General features: G+C 48.8%; 1 protein-coding gene and 1 long non-coding RNA gene across 2 annotated transcripts; one reads left to right on the forward strand and one right to left on the reverse strand.

Annotated features, from left to right (window-relative positions):
- Positions 1 to 66: 66 nt before the first annotated feature.
- Positions 67 to 12,543, forward strand: upSET (SET domain-containing protein upSET). The gene is made up of 6 exons (XM_017150164.3): positions 67 to 2,123; positions 2,779 to 3,326; positions 3,420 to 3,618; positions 4,559 to 11,082; positions 11,142 to 11,330; positions 11,388 to 12,543. The coding sequence occupies exons 1-5, from the start codon at positions 220 to 222 to the stop codon at positions 11,324 to 11,326; spliced, it is 9,360 nt and encodes a 3,119-aa protein (XP_017005653.2). The 5' UTR covers positions 67 to 219; the 3' UTR covers positions 11,327 to 11,330; positions 11,388 to 12,543.
- Positions 12,544 to 13,074: 531 nt separating this feature from the next.
- Positions 13,075 to 14,000, reverse strand: LOC138912915 (uncharacterized). The gene is made up of 2 exons (XR_011418474.1): positions 13,868 to 14,000; positions 13,075 to 13,799 (listed from the first exon to the last, which is right to left on the reverse strand). It is a non-coding gene; the product is annotated as an uncharacterized lncRNA (long non-coding RNA).
- Between the last annotated feature and the right edge of the window lie 659 nt (positions 14,001 to 14,659).

The raw sequence follows: 14,659 nt of genomic DNA on the forward strand, positions 1-14,659 counted from the left end.
GCCCAGCGACAGCAGGAGCAGAAACTGCATCAGCAGAACCGGCAGCAGCATGACGGCTTTGCCTGTGAAGTAGTGTTGTGAAATAGAAACTCAAACCGAGACCGATACCGAAACCGAACTCTAACAAGCGAGTGAACTCTCAAGCCGACACAAGGCTCCCTCCCTCTAAATACACGTCTAATTTTAGTTCGCAGTCCGATCTGCCGCAGCACCAGCACCATGCCCATGTCCAGCCACGACACGGTCTTCGTGGAGCCTGCCGTTAGCAGCAGCGGCGGCGGCAGCACCAGCAGCATTAATCGCGTGGGAGTAGCCGGTGGCCCCCAGCCGCCTCCCCCGCACATCGTCATCGATGGCAGCAACCTGTCCACGCAGGCCCAGCTGCAACGCATCATGCAGCGTCGGATGTCGATCAGTACGCGCCAGATCCTTAGCGCCAGCCAGTCCCAGTCGATGAATCCGACGCAGAAGTACGCAGTGCGTACAGCAGCCGGAGCCGGAGCCTTGGCCGCAACGTCAGCTCCGTCTGGAAGCGCCGGCCAGGAGTTGATCAATCCCCAAATCTACAAGATTGTGACCACTGACGGCAGCACCAGTAATGTAATCATCGACGCCTCGGCTGCTGCGCCTCCCCACAACTCTAAACTGTTGCTCAGCAATCTCACGGTGCTCTCGAAGCAGGCGCCAGTCCAGGGAGGAGGCACTCAGCAGCAGCAGCAGCAGCAGCTCAACTATCTGGGGGCCAAGAGTTTGCCGTATGTGACGGCCTCGCCGGCTAAGACGCAGCAGCAGCCCCAGAAGTTCGGAAGCATCAGCGCATTCAAGGCGCAACAGCAGCAGCAACATCATCCGCATGCCACGCTGCAGAAAGTGACTTTGGGCTCCCGTGTGGCTACCCGCCTGCAGTCCTATGTCCCGGCCACTCCGTCGCAAATAATGGTGCAGCCGGCGCAGCCAAAATATGTAAATGCCACGGCAACAGCGTTAGGCGGGAATGCTGCTCTTCTAAAGAAGGCCAATCAAAAGATCACGGTCAAGAGCGTGAGCAATTTGACGCAGCAGCAGCAGCAACAACACCAGCAGCAGCAGCAGCAGCAGCTACAGGCCCAGCAGCTGAAGACCTTCATCGCGCAGCAGCAACAGCAGCAAACCTACAAGGCGGCGGGGGCCAAGGCAAAGTTTGTGAAACAGACTTCCCTGTCTATTGCCGCCTTGCCCCAACAGCAGCAGCAGCAACAAGCGCCTGCCTACGCAAAGCAGGCAATGGTCACCACTCCGACTAACGCGAAGGTCACAAAACTGAATAGCAAGTATGTGCAACAGCAGATCAGCCTGCCGCAAGGAACGCAGTTGCAGCACAAGACGTCGCAGAATGTCGCAGGAGGAGGATATCTGCTGCAGCAGACTCAGGCCACGGGTGGGGGAACCATTAAGTTTGTCAACTCCCATGGCACGGTCATCCAGCAGCATCCGCAACAGCAGCAGCAGCAGGCGACAAAGCGCACCCATTACAATAGCAGCGGGAGCAGCGACAATGAGCAGCATGCGGTGGCCAACTCATCGCTGATCACCGACGACGTGATGATCGTCAACGGCACCCAGATGACCGATGAGCTGTCTGCCCGCATCCTGCAGAGCATGGCCCAGAAGTCATTTAGCCAGCAGCAGCAGCGATTCCAGCAGGTTCCCGCTACTGGCAGTAGCAACATGCCGCCACCCACTCAGATCATTTACAGCAACAGCGGCAGCAGCAGCAATGGGGCAGCCGCCAGCAGTCCGGGGGGAAATCCGCCTGGAAATCTGCTGCTTGCCCACTACCAGGCAGCCGGCCAAAAGCCGGTCTCCTCGGCCTCGTTCCTCACGGTCACGGGAACGCCGCCGGTTACGGTGGCCACCACACCCTCGGTGAGCATCTCCTCGCATGGCTTTGCCAGTGGAAGTGCAGCCATTTCATCCTACATGTCGTCAGCGACGGCGGCTCGACGTCAATCGGTGAGTGCGCCCAGCAGCAGGGCGGTATCCCTGGAACGGAAGCAGCATCAGCAGCACCAGCCGCTTCAGCACGAGGTGATCGGTGGCGGACGTAAGGCTCCAACGGTCATCGAGTATTACAATAAGCACGGGTAAGTGTGAAAGTAAGGGGAAAATGTAGTTAAAACGTTGAAAACCAGAGTTGTCACCTTTTTTCTTAAAAGTCCTGGCAACTCTGTAACATTTTATTTATTATTTATTTCAAAATCAACTTAGAAAGCATATTTGTGGTTCTTTTTACCTTGGTAACAATTTTAGACAGTAACTAGCAATAATAAATCAAATCTTACATGTTTTAAGTTTCGTGAAACTTTTCAACAAATAACCATAACAACTGTTTGAACAATTTTGGGTCGTTCCCTTAATTGCTGTAATTTTCTGTGGAATTTTCAACAATTCAACAGTTTAGGGAATACCCTGACTGTATTAGTATTTACCTGCCTTAATTGACATTCGAAATATTTTTAACGATGCCCCCGCTTTTAAATGTAACCGTTTAGAATCGATTTGTCCGTCAACTGTCTCGATGTTGTATCGAGATGTGATGATCGATTGTACATTTTCTTCGAAGCATCGATAGTTAACTTTTACTACTGTCAAAATTCATATTTACAACTATCGGCCAGTTGGTCAATTCTACTGCAGTAGGAGATTTAGCCTCGTCAATGGCGAAGCACAAATTGTGTTGTGATACTTTTAAGAAATCTCGAACGGCAGTTCCTAACCACAGCTATTCCTTGATTGCAGCGTGAACAGCATAATCGGCAGCAGCAATAGCCTGACCCAAAGCACCAGCATGAGTAATCTCGGAGCCCTGCGGAGCAACAGTGGTAGTGGATTCGCCACGACCACTCCAACGCCAGCAGCACCAATTCACCTGACGCCGCTGAACGTACCAGTCCACGTGGAGGCTGCACCGCAGTCCTCACCAGCTCTGGGCAAGGGTGCGTCTCAGGCGCCGGCGCAGCCACCGCAGCAGCCGCATCTCTTGGGGCACAACCAGCTGAGTGCCAACGATGAGGAACTGTACATCGAGGAGGTGCGTCCGGTTCCGGTGCTGACGCAGGATCTGCGGCTGCAGCAACTGCACGCCATCATGCAGGATCACACGTACGCCTCCCAGCAACAGCAGCAGGCGGCCCAGCAGGCAGCGGGCGATAGTACGATTCCAGGAGCTGCCCAGCAAGTCCAGCAGCCGCAGCAGTGGTCACTGGGCGGCATCGGGGTCACGGTGGCCGGAGGCCAAGCCACGTCCACAGCGGCAGGCGGATATTGCAGCTACTTTGGACAGCAAAGTGAGTAGTTGTGAAAGTCTTATCCAAAGTTTAATTTTTATCTAAAACATATTTTTTTATATCACTAATACAATTCAATTCTTGTTTACTCAGTTGCTCGCCATCAAGCCGACGATGATGCTCACTCTGCCATAAGCAGCAGCTCCCGTTTGGGTCTAGCCAGTGCAGACATTGATCCTGGCGAGGAGACGGAAACGGCACCCGAAGCGGAGGCCGAGGACGACTCTGTTACGCGCTGCATCTGCGAACTTACCCACGATGATGGATACATGATCTGCTGTGACAAGTGCTCGTAAGTATATCCCTTTGCCTAAAGGCATTGAAGATGGTTAAATACTAGAGATTCCGCATGAGTACACTTGAACTGACAAACAAGTCAATTTTTATTTTTAAGTTAACTTGGATCACCGGTTCACTTTATTTTTTCATAAGGAACAAGAAAGGAAGCTACCTTCGGCCAGCCGAAGCTTATATACCCTTGTAGATAAAAGAATACTCACTCGGTGCAGTTCCAGGGATTCCAGATTCAGCGTTTCGATTTATTTCAATTTTGTTTTTAAGTAGTCAAGAATCAAAACGCCTACTTCCTACAAAGTTACAATGAATTTTCTTATATTCGATTGGGAGCCTTAAGATATAGTGGTCCGATCCGGCTGGCTCCGACATATGTACTACCTGCAATAGAAAGAAGACCTTCGGGAAAGTTTCATCGCGATAGCTTTAAAACTGAGAGACTAGTTCGCATAGAAACGGACAGACGGACAGACGGACAGACGGACATGGCTAGATAGACTCGGCTATTGGTGCTGATCAAGAATATATATACTTTATGTGGTCGGAAACGTCTCCTTCACTGCGTTGCAAACATCTGACTGAAATTATAATACCCTCTACAAGGGTATAAAAACAAGGGATATAATATAAAATAAATAGATATAAAATAATTTAGAATCACCGAAATAATTTGCTTAGTAATTCTATCATTCCCACTCACTTTTAATATATGTTTTTGTCACTTGTTTTTCCTTACGGAGTGATCAAGTGAAACAAGTGATCCAAGTTAACACACGTGAACTCATTCACTCTATTTTCAAAAATTGACTTGTTTGTTAATACAAGTGTACTCATCCAGGACTCTATTGAATACCACACACATAAATCGAATAAATATTCCACCAAAATATCCTTTTAATATGCTTACAATAATAACCACATATTTTACTTTGTAATAGGGCCTGGCAACACGTAGATTGCATGGGCATTGACCGACAAAACATCCCGGAGGAGTACATGTGCGAGCTCTGCCAACCGCGTGCGGTGGACAAGGCCAGAGCACGAGCCTTGCAGCGTCAGAAACGCAAGGAGCACATGCTGCTGGTGGCCACGCAAGCGGCCAATGGAGCAGCGGCCGTGGCAGCGGGAACGACTCTCAGCGGAGGACTCGGTGGTGGATTGGCCATGTCTGAGGAATTGCAACAACGGCTGGCATCTGGCCTAAATGGCGGATTTGCAACGGGCACCGGCATGTCCAAGAAGTCGAAGAAAACCAAAGAGAATGCGGGCAGTTCCGGCGCCTTGAAGAAAACGAAGAAGAGCGGTGTTGGCATGGGTGGCGAGAAGAGCGGCAGCGGAAGCGGTACTCCCTCGGCCAGTGGTGGCAAATCCAGCAAGAAGAGCAGCAAACGCAAGAGCAAATCCAGTGGAGATGGAAGTTGCGGAGGTGGCAGCAGTCCGGCTTTAACAGCCGCCGAAAAGCACGCCGCCAACCTTCGGCAGTGGATTGAGAACTACGAGTATGCCGTGACCAACCATTATTCGCCAGAGCTTCGAGCCCGCCTCCACGCTATCCAGAAGCAACCCAGCCTGTTGCAGAGCATACAGAACACTGAGAACAAGGCCTTGAGGCAGATTCAGCAGCAACTGTCGACTGCCGGCAGCAGTGAGCTCGAGCAGCGGGCACAGCTCATCCCGTATGCGGGTGCAAAGGTGCTGATTAGCAGCGTCGAATTGGCTCCCCATGCCCCCATCCACGAGCTGCGCGGCAAGTACATGCTGACCACCCAGTTCCGCACCCAGAATCCCACCGTCAACATGAACACACCCCCGCCCAGCAACTACCTGAACAGCTTCAAGGCGCACAAGACGCCGGGTCAGTTTGTGTTCTTTTACCAGCTACCCGGAGTGGAGGCACCCATGCAGACACTGCGGCCGGATGGAAGTGTGCCGCAAGTGACGCAGCAACCACCCTCGTATCTCAAGGGTCCGGAGGTGTGTGTGGATACGCGGACGTATGGCAACGATGCACGATTCGTGCGCCGCTCCTGCCGGCCGAATGCCGAGCTGCAGCACTACTTCGAGAAGGGAACGCTGCACCTGTACATAGTGGCACTGACGCACATTCGCGCCCAGACAGAGATCACGGTGCGCCACGAACCTCACGACCTGGCGGCTGTGGAGCAGAAGAAGTCGCACGCCGCCGTCATCCAGCCGACAAGTACCCGTTGCGCCTGCGACATGGGCAGTGACTGTCTCTTTGCCCTGCCGCTGGCCGTGCAGCAACAGCTCCAGGCTCCACCGGCCCAGCCGAGGAGCAGTCATCGCAACAAGGCGGCAGCAGCAGCGGCTGCGGCAGCTGCGGCCAACAGTGCGGCAGCCATACAGCTAACGATGGGATTGGGCGTCGTGGGAGCGTCGGTGGTGGCAGGAGCAGGTGTTTTGCCCAATTCAAGGAATCGCTCAACTTCATCCAGCGGCGAGAGCAGCCAAATGGGTCTTAATAGTCCGCAGCTTGGACAGTTGAATCTGGGCTTTAAGCCCTCGCCGACGCCAGCATCGCTGACGGCCCCAGTTTCCGGCGTGCATTGCAACAACAGCGGCGGGAGCAGCAGCAGCAGCAACAACTCCTGTTCCGTCTCCATGTCCAGTGTGCTGCACGACTCTGGCATCTGCACTTCGTCATCGTCGCCGTCGGTGTCTATTCCCTCGCCTACGCCCACTCAACTGCAGTCGCCCACTTTGCAGCAGCACTCGCACCAGCTGCCACAGCAACAATTGTCGCTACTGCAGCGCAGTCCGACGCAACAGCATCAGCAACAGATCCTGGCTGCCTTGCCCACGCCTATGCTCACGCCGATGCTCTCACCTCAGTTGCCAAAACCAGCACAGCAGCCGCATGTTGTGTTGCCAATTCAGCAGCAGCAAACTTCCTTGTTGCAGCAGCAGCCGCAGCAGCAGCAGCAACAACCACAGGAGCCGTTGGCTGTCATTGCAGCCGCAGCAGCTGCACAGCAGCCCATGGCAACCTATTTTGTACGGCAACCGCAGCAACAGCAATCACCAAAGCCGCAGGCCGTGGTGGCACAGCAGCAACAGCAGCAAACCTTCCTGCAACAGCAGCAGAAACAACAGCAGCAACAAAAAATGGCGGATGAGGCTAGAATGGCAGTGAGTGCATTGCAAACTCTGCATGCCACCCCCACTTCGCATATAGTGACGCCAGTTAAAGTAGCGACAGTGCAGCAACCACAGCCGGCGCAGCAGCAACAATCGCATAACCAACAAACAGTACAACCAGCAAGTCAGCTACAACAGCAATCTCAGCAGCTAAGCTACCCACAGTCACCCCAACGTCAGCAGAAGCCTCAGCCTTTGCAGCACCAGCAGCAGATAATCTTTTCAGCCGCAGCCCAGGCCATTCCGGCGACGACGGCCGCCAAATTGAATTCACCCACGAAGATTGTGGCGCCTGTGACGACCAACAATAACATAAGTTTGGGTGCCCAATCATCGGTGGCTGTCGCAAAGAAAACGCCTGCCAAGAATCAGCATCAACAACAACAGCAGCAGCAGCAGCACTCATCGACACCCCATTCGGCCGCTTCACTTCCGGCAGCTTCTCCTTCGTCCGCCGAATCCAAAGAGGATGATGTGTCGTCCAGTACCACTTCAACGCCCACCACACGAACCCCGGCCAAGGATAAGCCGAAGCAGTCACGCGAGGATCGCAAGCTGGAGGCCATCCTGCGAGCGATTGAGAAAATGGAGAAGCAGGAGGCACGCGGCAAGAAGGAAACCCGTCAGAGTAGCGGTGGCAAGCGGCAGGCGAGTAACTCGCCAGCTTCGCCCAACAAGCGTGGCAGCTCCAACTCCATTAGCGAGGATGTGGACACGCCAACTAGTACCAATTCCGCGGCAGCTGCTGCCCAGCGTAGGAATAAAAAGAAGCGTAAAGTGAGTCGCAGCTACAACAACAATACCAATGGCCTTGGCTCAGGAGGTAGCAACAACAAGCGGAGGAAGAGCATCCTGGTGGAATCGGATGGCGAGTCGCATGCATTGACCAATTCGGAATCGGAGGATCAAGTGCAGCATCCGCATAGGCATCACAGTGGATCAGAGGATCAGGCCGCAGGCCTTCTTTTAGCCTTGGCGCACAACAACTCCTCACCCAATGAGTCATTCAAGTCGCCCTCATCCCAATCGCACTCCCTGCCAGCAACTCCAGCCTCTGTGAGCAGTGCCTGTTTGCTGATCGAGGCTGCCATGGGACCCCTGGAACAGCCGGCACCGGCGACAGCGTCCCCTTCCCTCGGCGAATTCAAGTACCCGCCCGGCGGGGCCAAGACCAAAAAGTCGCTCATGTCCAGCTGGTTTCAGCAGGCGGAGCAACAGCACGCCTCCGGTTTGGACAGCCTTGTGCAGGCGGCTATGAGCGAAATCAACGGCGAACGGGAACAACTCCACCATCAAGCCCAAGGGGAATCCTCGCCAGCACCGGCATTACTCAAGGTCGAGCAGTTTATCCATCAGGCGGAGTCGACGACTTCAGTCGCTGCTCGCGAGCAACTGCATCTCCCGTTGCAAAACAATTCTTCGGTGAAGAAGCGCTGGTTGCGACAGGCTATCAGTGAAGAGACCACGCCGGTTGAAGAACAGCAGCAGCAACCTGCCACACCCTCACCACAGCCGGTGGTACCAACAGTCTCGCCACTGGCGAACGGATTTGGCACGCCGCTTAAAAAGCGGCGCCTGGTCGTCGTTAGCAATGGATCGAATGTGGAAGCCGATGAGCCGCATATCGATGTGATCGGAGAGAGCAAGGATGAGGCCGAAGAAAGTGTCCCGATGCCTGCACTGAAGGTAGAAACGGAAAACCACCAACAAGAGCAGGAGGACGACGTAGACATCCTGCGATCGCCCAGTCCGGGAACCCATCAAATAGTGGCCGAGGATAACTTGGTTAAGATCGAGCCAGAGGACACAAGTGCAGCCGCCGATGACGTTAAGATTGATGTGGAGCGCGAGGAGAGCCAGGCGTGCGATAAGTTTGAGGAAATGGTCAAGGTGAAGCGAGAGGAGGAGGAGCAGCGAGAGCAGCAAAGCCAACAGCTGCTGGAGCAGATTCAACCTAAGGTTGAACCCTCGCCAGTGGAACCAAAAGTGGAAGTGACCAAAGTTAAAGCAACTCAGGAGGTAGTGCCTTCTAAGAAGGAGTTGGCGAAGGTGGAACCCAAACCGGGAGAATCTCTGCTGCGCACGACAGCGACTGCAACTGCAACAGCAGCGGCCGCAGCAACTCTGCTCGATGTGAGCAAAGTGGCAGTCAAGAATCGGCCACAACCTCTTAAATTGGAGGATGAGCCTCAAAAGAAGAAGCCCAAGCTGGAGGCGGTACCCCAGGCGATACCAGAGCCGCCACTTTCCGGAATTCCGATACCAGCGATTGCATCAAATACAGCGACCGCATCAAACACGGCAACCACGTCAACTGCTCCACCCAGTACCAAAAATCTTACCGAACACGATATACAGGAACGTTTGCTGTCCTTCCATGCGGCCAACATTTCCTACCTGCAGTCCAGAAACAAGAAGGCCACAGCAGTCTCTGCATCCGCCTCCTCCTCGAGTCAGAAGAGCAACAGCAGCAGCGGCGGCAGTGGCGCAGAGTCTAAGAAACCGGCCAAGGATAAGGACGAGCGACGCGATAAGGAGAAGCAGCTGAAAAAGTCGAAGAAGGACAAGAAAAAGTCAAAGGAAAAGGATAAGCAAAAGGCGACAGCCAGTCCCACTGTGCAAATAGTTGAGGCGAAAAAGAAGACTTCGCAGCCAACAAAGCCAGAGGGTAAATCATCGGCAGTGCCATCGGTTCTAGTGCCACCCACTCCACCACCAGCTACTACAGCCAATGGGAAGACCAAGCACATGTCACAAAACAATGCCAATGATCAGCAGCAGCAGCAGCAAATGAGGCGTCGCACCATGTCCATGTGCATTACACCGATCACGCCCACTCCAGTGGCCGCCATGCCCTCACCAATGCTGGGTACGCCGCCCACAACCAAGAAGAGGCAGACCAATTTCGAGCAGGAGCTCACCAAGCCCAACAGTCAGATCTTGAGCAGCAGCATCCTTCTAAACAGCAGCAAGGGACTCGGCCTGCCGATTGCCACGCCCACAGTGGTTGGCGTGCCCACGGTTGTGCCACAGCAGCAGCATCGCAAGGAGAACAACCACCAGGAGGCGACTGCCGCCAGTGGAGGACCCATGAGTTTGGCTGCTGCCATCGCTAGCGGAAAACTGACTGCCATCAGTCGGCGGAGGGAGTCCATGTGCGGCAGCCGGCAGCAGGCACTAATTGCGGCCGCCTTGAAGAAGGAAAAGAAGGAGAAAAAGAAGAGTAAGAAAAAGGATCGGGAGAAGCAAAAGCACGAGAAGCAAAAGGGCAAGGACAAGGAACGCGAAAAGGACAAGGAGAAGGACAGCAAGCTCAAGACAAACCACATACAGAAAACGGCACCACCGGCGCCTACCACTCATAATCCTAATCCAATTCCAATTCCGAGCGCCACTTCAGTTCCAGTTCCTGTTCCCACGCCCCTGGCAACTCCGAAGGCGGCACCCATTCCAGTATTGATAACCCAACCCCCTCCGGCTGCGATCCATTCAGCTCAGCCTGTGCCCAACAATTGCTCCAGCAAGGTTGCACCGCTGCCATTCTACAACACAATCTACGGCAAGTTGCAGGATCCTCCAACGCCAACTAGCAGCCCCAGTCCCACCATTAACACCATGCCAAGTCTGGCTGAATATCTCGAGTCTACGAAAACTAAGACGGCGGCATCACCGGTGGCCAAACCAGCCGCTGTTGCAGCAGTTACGCCAGTTGCAGTTGCAGCAACAGTTGCAACTTCATCTCTTGAAATGCCACCTCCGGCGACCACGCCATTGAAGTTGTATACGCGGACTGCAAGCCACGATCCGCGACTTAATCCCATGCTTACGGTTCCCGATCCCACGCCCATGCCAAAACGTAAGCTCTCCATCAGCGAGTACCGGATGCGCCATCGCCCTTCGGTGGATACGGCCCCGACCACGCCCACTACGCCAACCACTCCCACCACGCCGACGAGCACCAATAAGGAACGCTGCTTCGCCAAGCCGCAGACCATTAACAAGTGCTCACTGCAGTCGCCGGAACGCTTTCAGGCCGCAATTCGGGAGCGGCGCAACTCGATCAGTGCTCATCACCTCCCGCACCAAAACGCCAATCTAAATCTCAACAACAATAAAGGCAGCAGCAGCAGTAATAAGAGCGGAAGCACCAGCGGTAATCATCTGCAGCAGGCCTTGGGCGTCGCCGGAGGAAGGATGCCCATTAAGAATGCGATAGTAGATCCGGCAGCCACCACCTTGAGCACGGTAAACAAGATCCTAAGCACGGCTCAACAGCTACACATGTTTGATGACAAGCCAAAGGGTAAGTAAACGGGTTTAAAAACGTTCAAAATTATTCTAAACTAACCTCATCTTCTGCAGGTGGCCACTTTAATGCTGCACCCACACTACTCGAGCAGCAGCAGGAGAAGATGAGCGAGCGATCGCGGTGCTTGCAGCGGACTATTTCTTGTGACTCTCGGGTTATCGAGCGATTAGGCACAGGTGCCGCTGCGACTGCCTTGGAAAAAGTCACGACAGCAGCAACCAGGCGAGATAACGTCTAAATAGGTAAGAAAAAATATATCCAAACCGAAATGTAATTTCTAACCATATTTCCATTCACAGTAAAGCAAACTAAAAACCAATGACCAGAAAATCAGTCTTAAACCGAACGAATAATACATCAACAACGAAGGCCGCTAAACTGCAGATAGATTCCAATTTGCTATATTAGATAATAGCTTTCTTACACCAAATAACAAAAACTACCCGTTCTTTGATTTTAAACACTAAACTAAAAAGATAATTACAACGCGCATATAGTATGAGCTGCATACCTGTACGTTATGTCGATTGAGCTCAGGAGACGAAAAGCAAAGCCAATGCTATTAATGAATGTATATTAGAAAACGGGAAGGATTTTGCATAACAAACATGTGAAACCTGGAAGAAACGTTCTACTAAACTACTTAGTTATTTGATAGTATCGTTTTTGTCACAGCAAACAAACCGCTTAAATTACTTACAAACAAGAAACCTACAATATATATGCACGTGTACATGCTAAACACCTATAACATAATATATTATATAATATATAATTATATTAGGCAGTCAAAATTGAAGTTATTGAGATGTTATAAATCAATTTGGCTTGTTTAGTAATCGATTATGTATTTTTAGTTATTAAGTTCATTCAATCGTAGAGAAGTTTCTTTAAAACAATTGCAGAGGAGCAGAAAATAGATGGGGGTGTCCAACCCAACATAATATGATTTGTGTATCATTCGTTTAAATTCTGAATCACTTGTAATCGTAGAAATAAAAGAAACAATATATTTAACTCAGAAACTACAATATCTATCCAAATAAAATTAGCCAGACTTAAATGCAAGCAATATTAAAAAATCCATTACCTAGAGCAGACCTTGGCAAATAATATAAAGTAAGAACGTTATAAAGACCAAGAAAAAAGAATCCGGGACTAAAAACATTGTAAATAATCTTTTAAAATAACCAGATACAAACACAAGAAGGAAATAAAAAATACTTGTTATCTTATTAAGCAAGTGATGTAAGTTAAAAAGAGTACAAAGTGAGGGTTAATCTAATGAAATTAAGCTAAACGAAACGCGTTAAAATGTAAATAGAGGCAGCCACAGTAAGTTTGCAAAGCCATTTTCGTAATTAGGATTAATTTTTATTTTATCTTTTCCGAATTTTGTCTGAAATAATATATTCACAAAATATTTAGTAAATTATTTGCTTTGATAAAGTAAAATCAGTTTTATAACTTGTCATTAGGCTTAGAAGAAGTTTTATTCTGACCAATGCTCATAGAGGAATGTGTACGACAACTTTATCTCCCATGGTTACGTTTTTAAGACTTAACTTGGGTGGTTGTTTCGATACATTCCTTGTTGCAGCATTTTTCTGTTCTCACTGTAACATAAACATAATTTCATTACTTCCAAGTTATGCACACATACAAAAATTGGATTATTTTAAGATCTAATTAAAATAAAATAAAATAAACTTATTTCGACCCTGTGAAACCAATTTTTTGTCATAATCAATTCAGAAAGGATTTTTTACTGATAATATTCTAGACACAAAATTATGCATAAGTTGTAAAGGTGTTTACAAATCTGATTTTAAGGACTATGTGGGGAGTAGTATATGTACATATGAAATTTTATTTTTAACATTAATTATTTAAGAAAATTATGCAGGTGGTTATTGGCGAAGCGCTTTTTAGTTTAAATTTAACTTTTATTTTTGTAAATATGCATATGCCACATTAATAGCGTAATCAAATAAGTGTAAAATATTAACTGAAGTGTACTAAGACGATTTTATGAAACGTATGTTGTTAATTTTTTTTAGCGCTGTACAATACAAACAAGACCTATATTAAACATATTCATAGTTATCTGTAAAGCATAAACATGGATGAAGAGTTCGTAGTTTTCGTAATAAAGTTTTTGATAGTTATAGCATAAAAACAGAAATTATTTATAACTTATTTGAAAAAAAATACCTACTCGTAATAATTTTTACTCTAAACCTAGATTCTTTGTAAGCGCGAATTTGAATTGTAAGTCTAAGCATAATGGTTTTAGTCGTAAGTCTACCTTGGTTTAACTGATGTAAATTAAATACGTTAATTGTTTACTAAACACAAACACAAGTATGCCTCCTAAAGAAGTCGGCAAACAAGCTTCGTCTGTAAAATACATTACAAATGAATTCATAAGATTCTTTAACAATAAACAAAAAACCGAAAAACACAATAAAACGAAAATAAAATGAAATTAAAGAAAGTGGTTTTTATTCACACTCTGTCTGTCGGGGATGGATAGAGTTGGAGATGGAGGGGCGAAGGGCAGTGCGAGCGAGATTTGGACATCTGGGGAAAACTGCCTCTAGAAATTAAACGGCCGTGTGACTTGAACGCAACGCAACGCGCCCACGCACAATCGCCTTTAATGACATTATAATGTGTGTGGCGCCCACATCTTTAAAGATTTTGAAAAACTATAAATGCAATTTTGTTGTGTTTATTAAAACCTTTGGAAATGTAGAAAAAATTTTTCAAGTCAGACCATTTTTTAAGGGCCGGTTTCTCGAGTGCCGGCTAACATATCTCGAACAGATAAAGTCCCTGCTAAAGCATTTTGGCTTTCTCGAGCACCAATGTGAGAGCTAACTTTGACAGGGACTCGGAGTCCCTGTTAAAGCCTAGTACTCAGTACGACGAAAACTGCTAGCTAAGCATAGGAGTAAGCGAGAGGCAAATAGGTAGCTAAAGCCTTTAGCTGGGACTTTTTTCCACCGCGGTACTTGTTTTCACTCGGCAGTCAATAATATTGACTCAATATGACGGGGCTTTTACATTTTTAAATATATCATTCAGCCGAAGTCCCAAAAATAGGAAAACCGCGAGTTCTTCAGAAGAGGATGGGCCATTGATGTCATTTTAAGTTTGGATCCTATGTTTTATTGGGAACTTTTGAGGTGGATATCGGAAAACAGCGAATTCTTCAGAAGAGGATTGGCTATAAAAATTGTGATCCAATGTTGTTATGGGACAATTTAGAGATGGATATCAAAAAGCGCGAATTCTTGAAAAGGCCCAGAAAACGAAATTAAATTAAGCATAGCTTCAACTTTATTTCCTTTTAGAAGTCACAAAGCTACGTTCATTTAAAAAGGGCTGATATTTTCTATTTATTTAGAAAATGTTCAATTACCATTATTATTTTTACTGAAAAATAAGCATTAGAATTGAATTTTTCAAATGTAATGAAATATTTTTTCATTGGCATTATTCTTTTGAAAAGTAATGCAATGATATTTCATTGGCATTACTTTTTTTAAAGTAATGAATTCAAATT

The sequence above is a fragment of the Drosophila takahashii genome, chromosome 3L, assembly GCF_030179915.1.
Source record: "Drosophila takahashii strain IR98-3 E-12201 chromosome 3L, DtakHiC1v2, whole genome shotgun sequence".
NCBI classification, from domain to species: domain Eukaryota; kingdom Metazoa; phylum Arthropoda; class Insecta; order Diptera; family Drosophilidae; genus Drosophila; species Drosophila takahashii.

Coding starts and splice junctions, on each gene's coding strand:
- upSET (XM_017150164.3), top strand. CDS start 220: ATGCCCATGTCCAGCCACGACACGGTCTTCGTGGAGCCTGCCGTTAGC. Junction 2,124..2,778: donor GAGTATTACAATAAGCACGG/GTAAGTGTGAAA, acceptor CCTTGATTGCAG/CGTGAACAGCATAATCGGCA. Junction 3,327..3,419: donor CAGCTACTTTGGACAGCAAA/GTGAGTAGTTGT, acceptor TTGTTTACTCAG/TTGCTCGCCATCAAGCCGAC.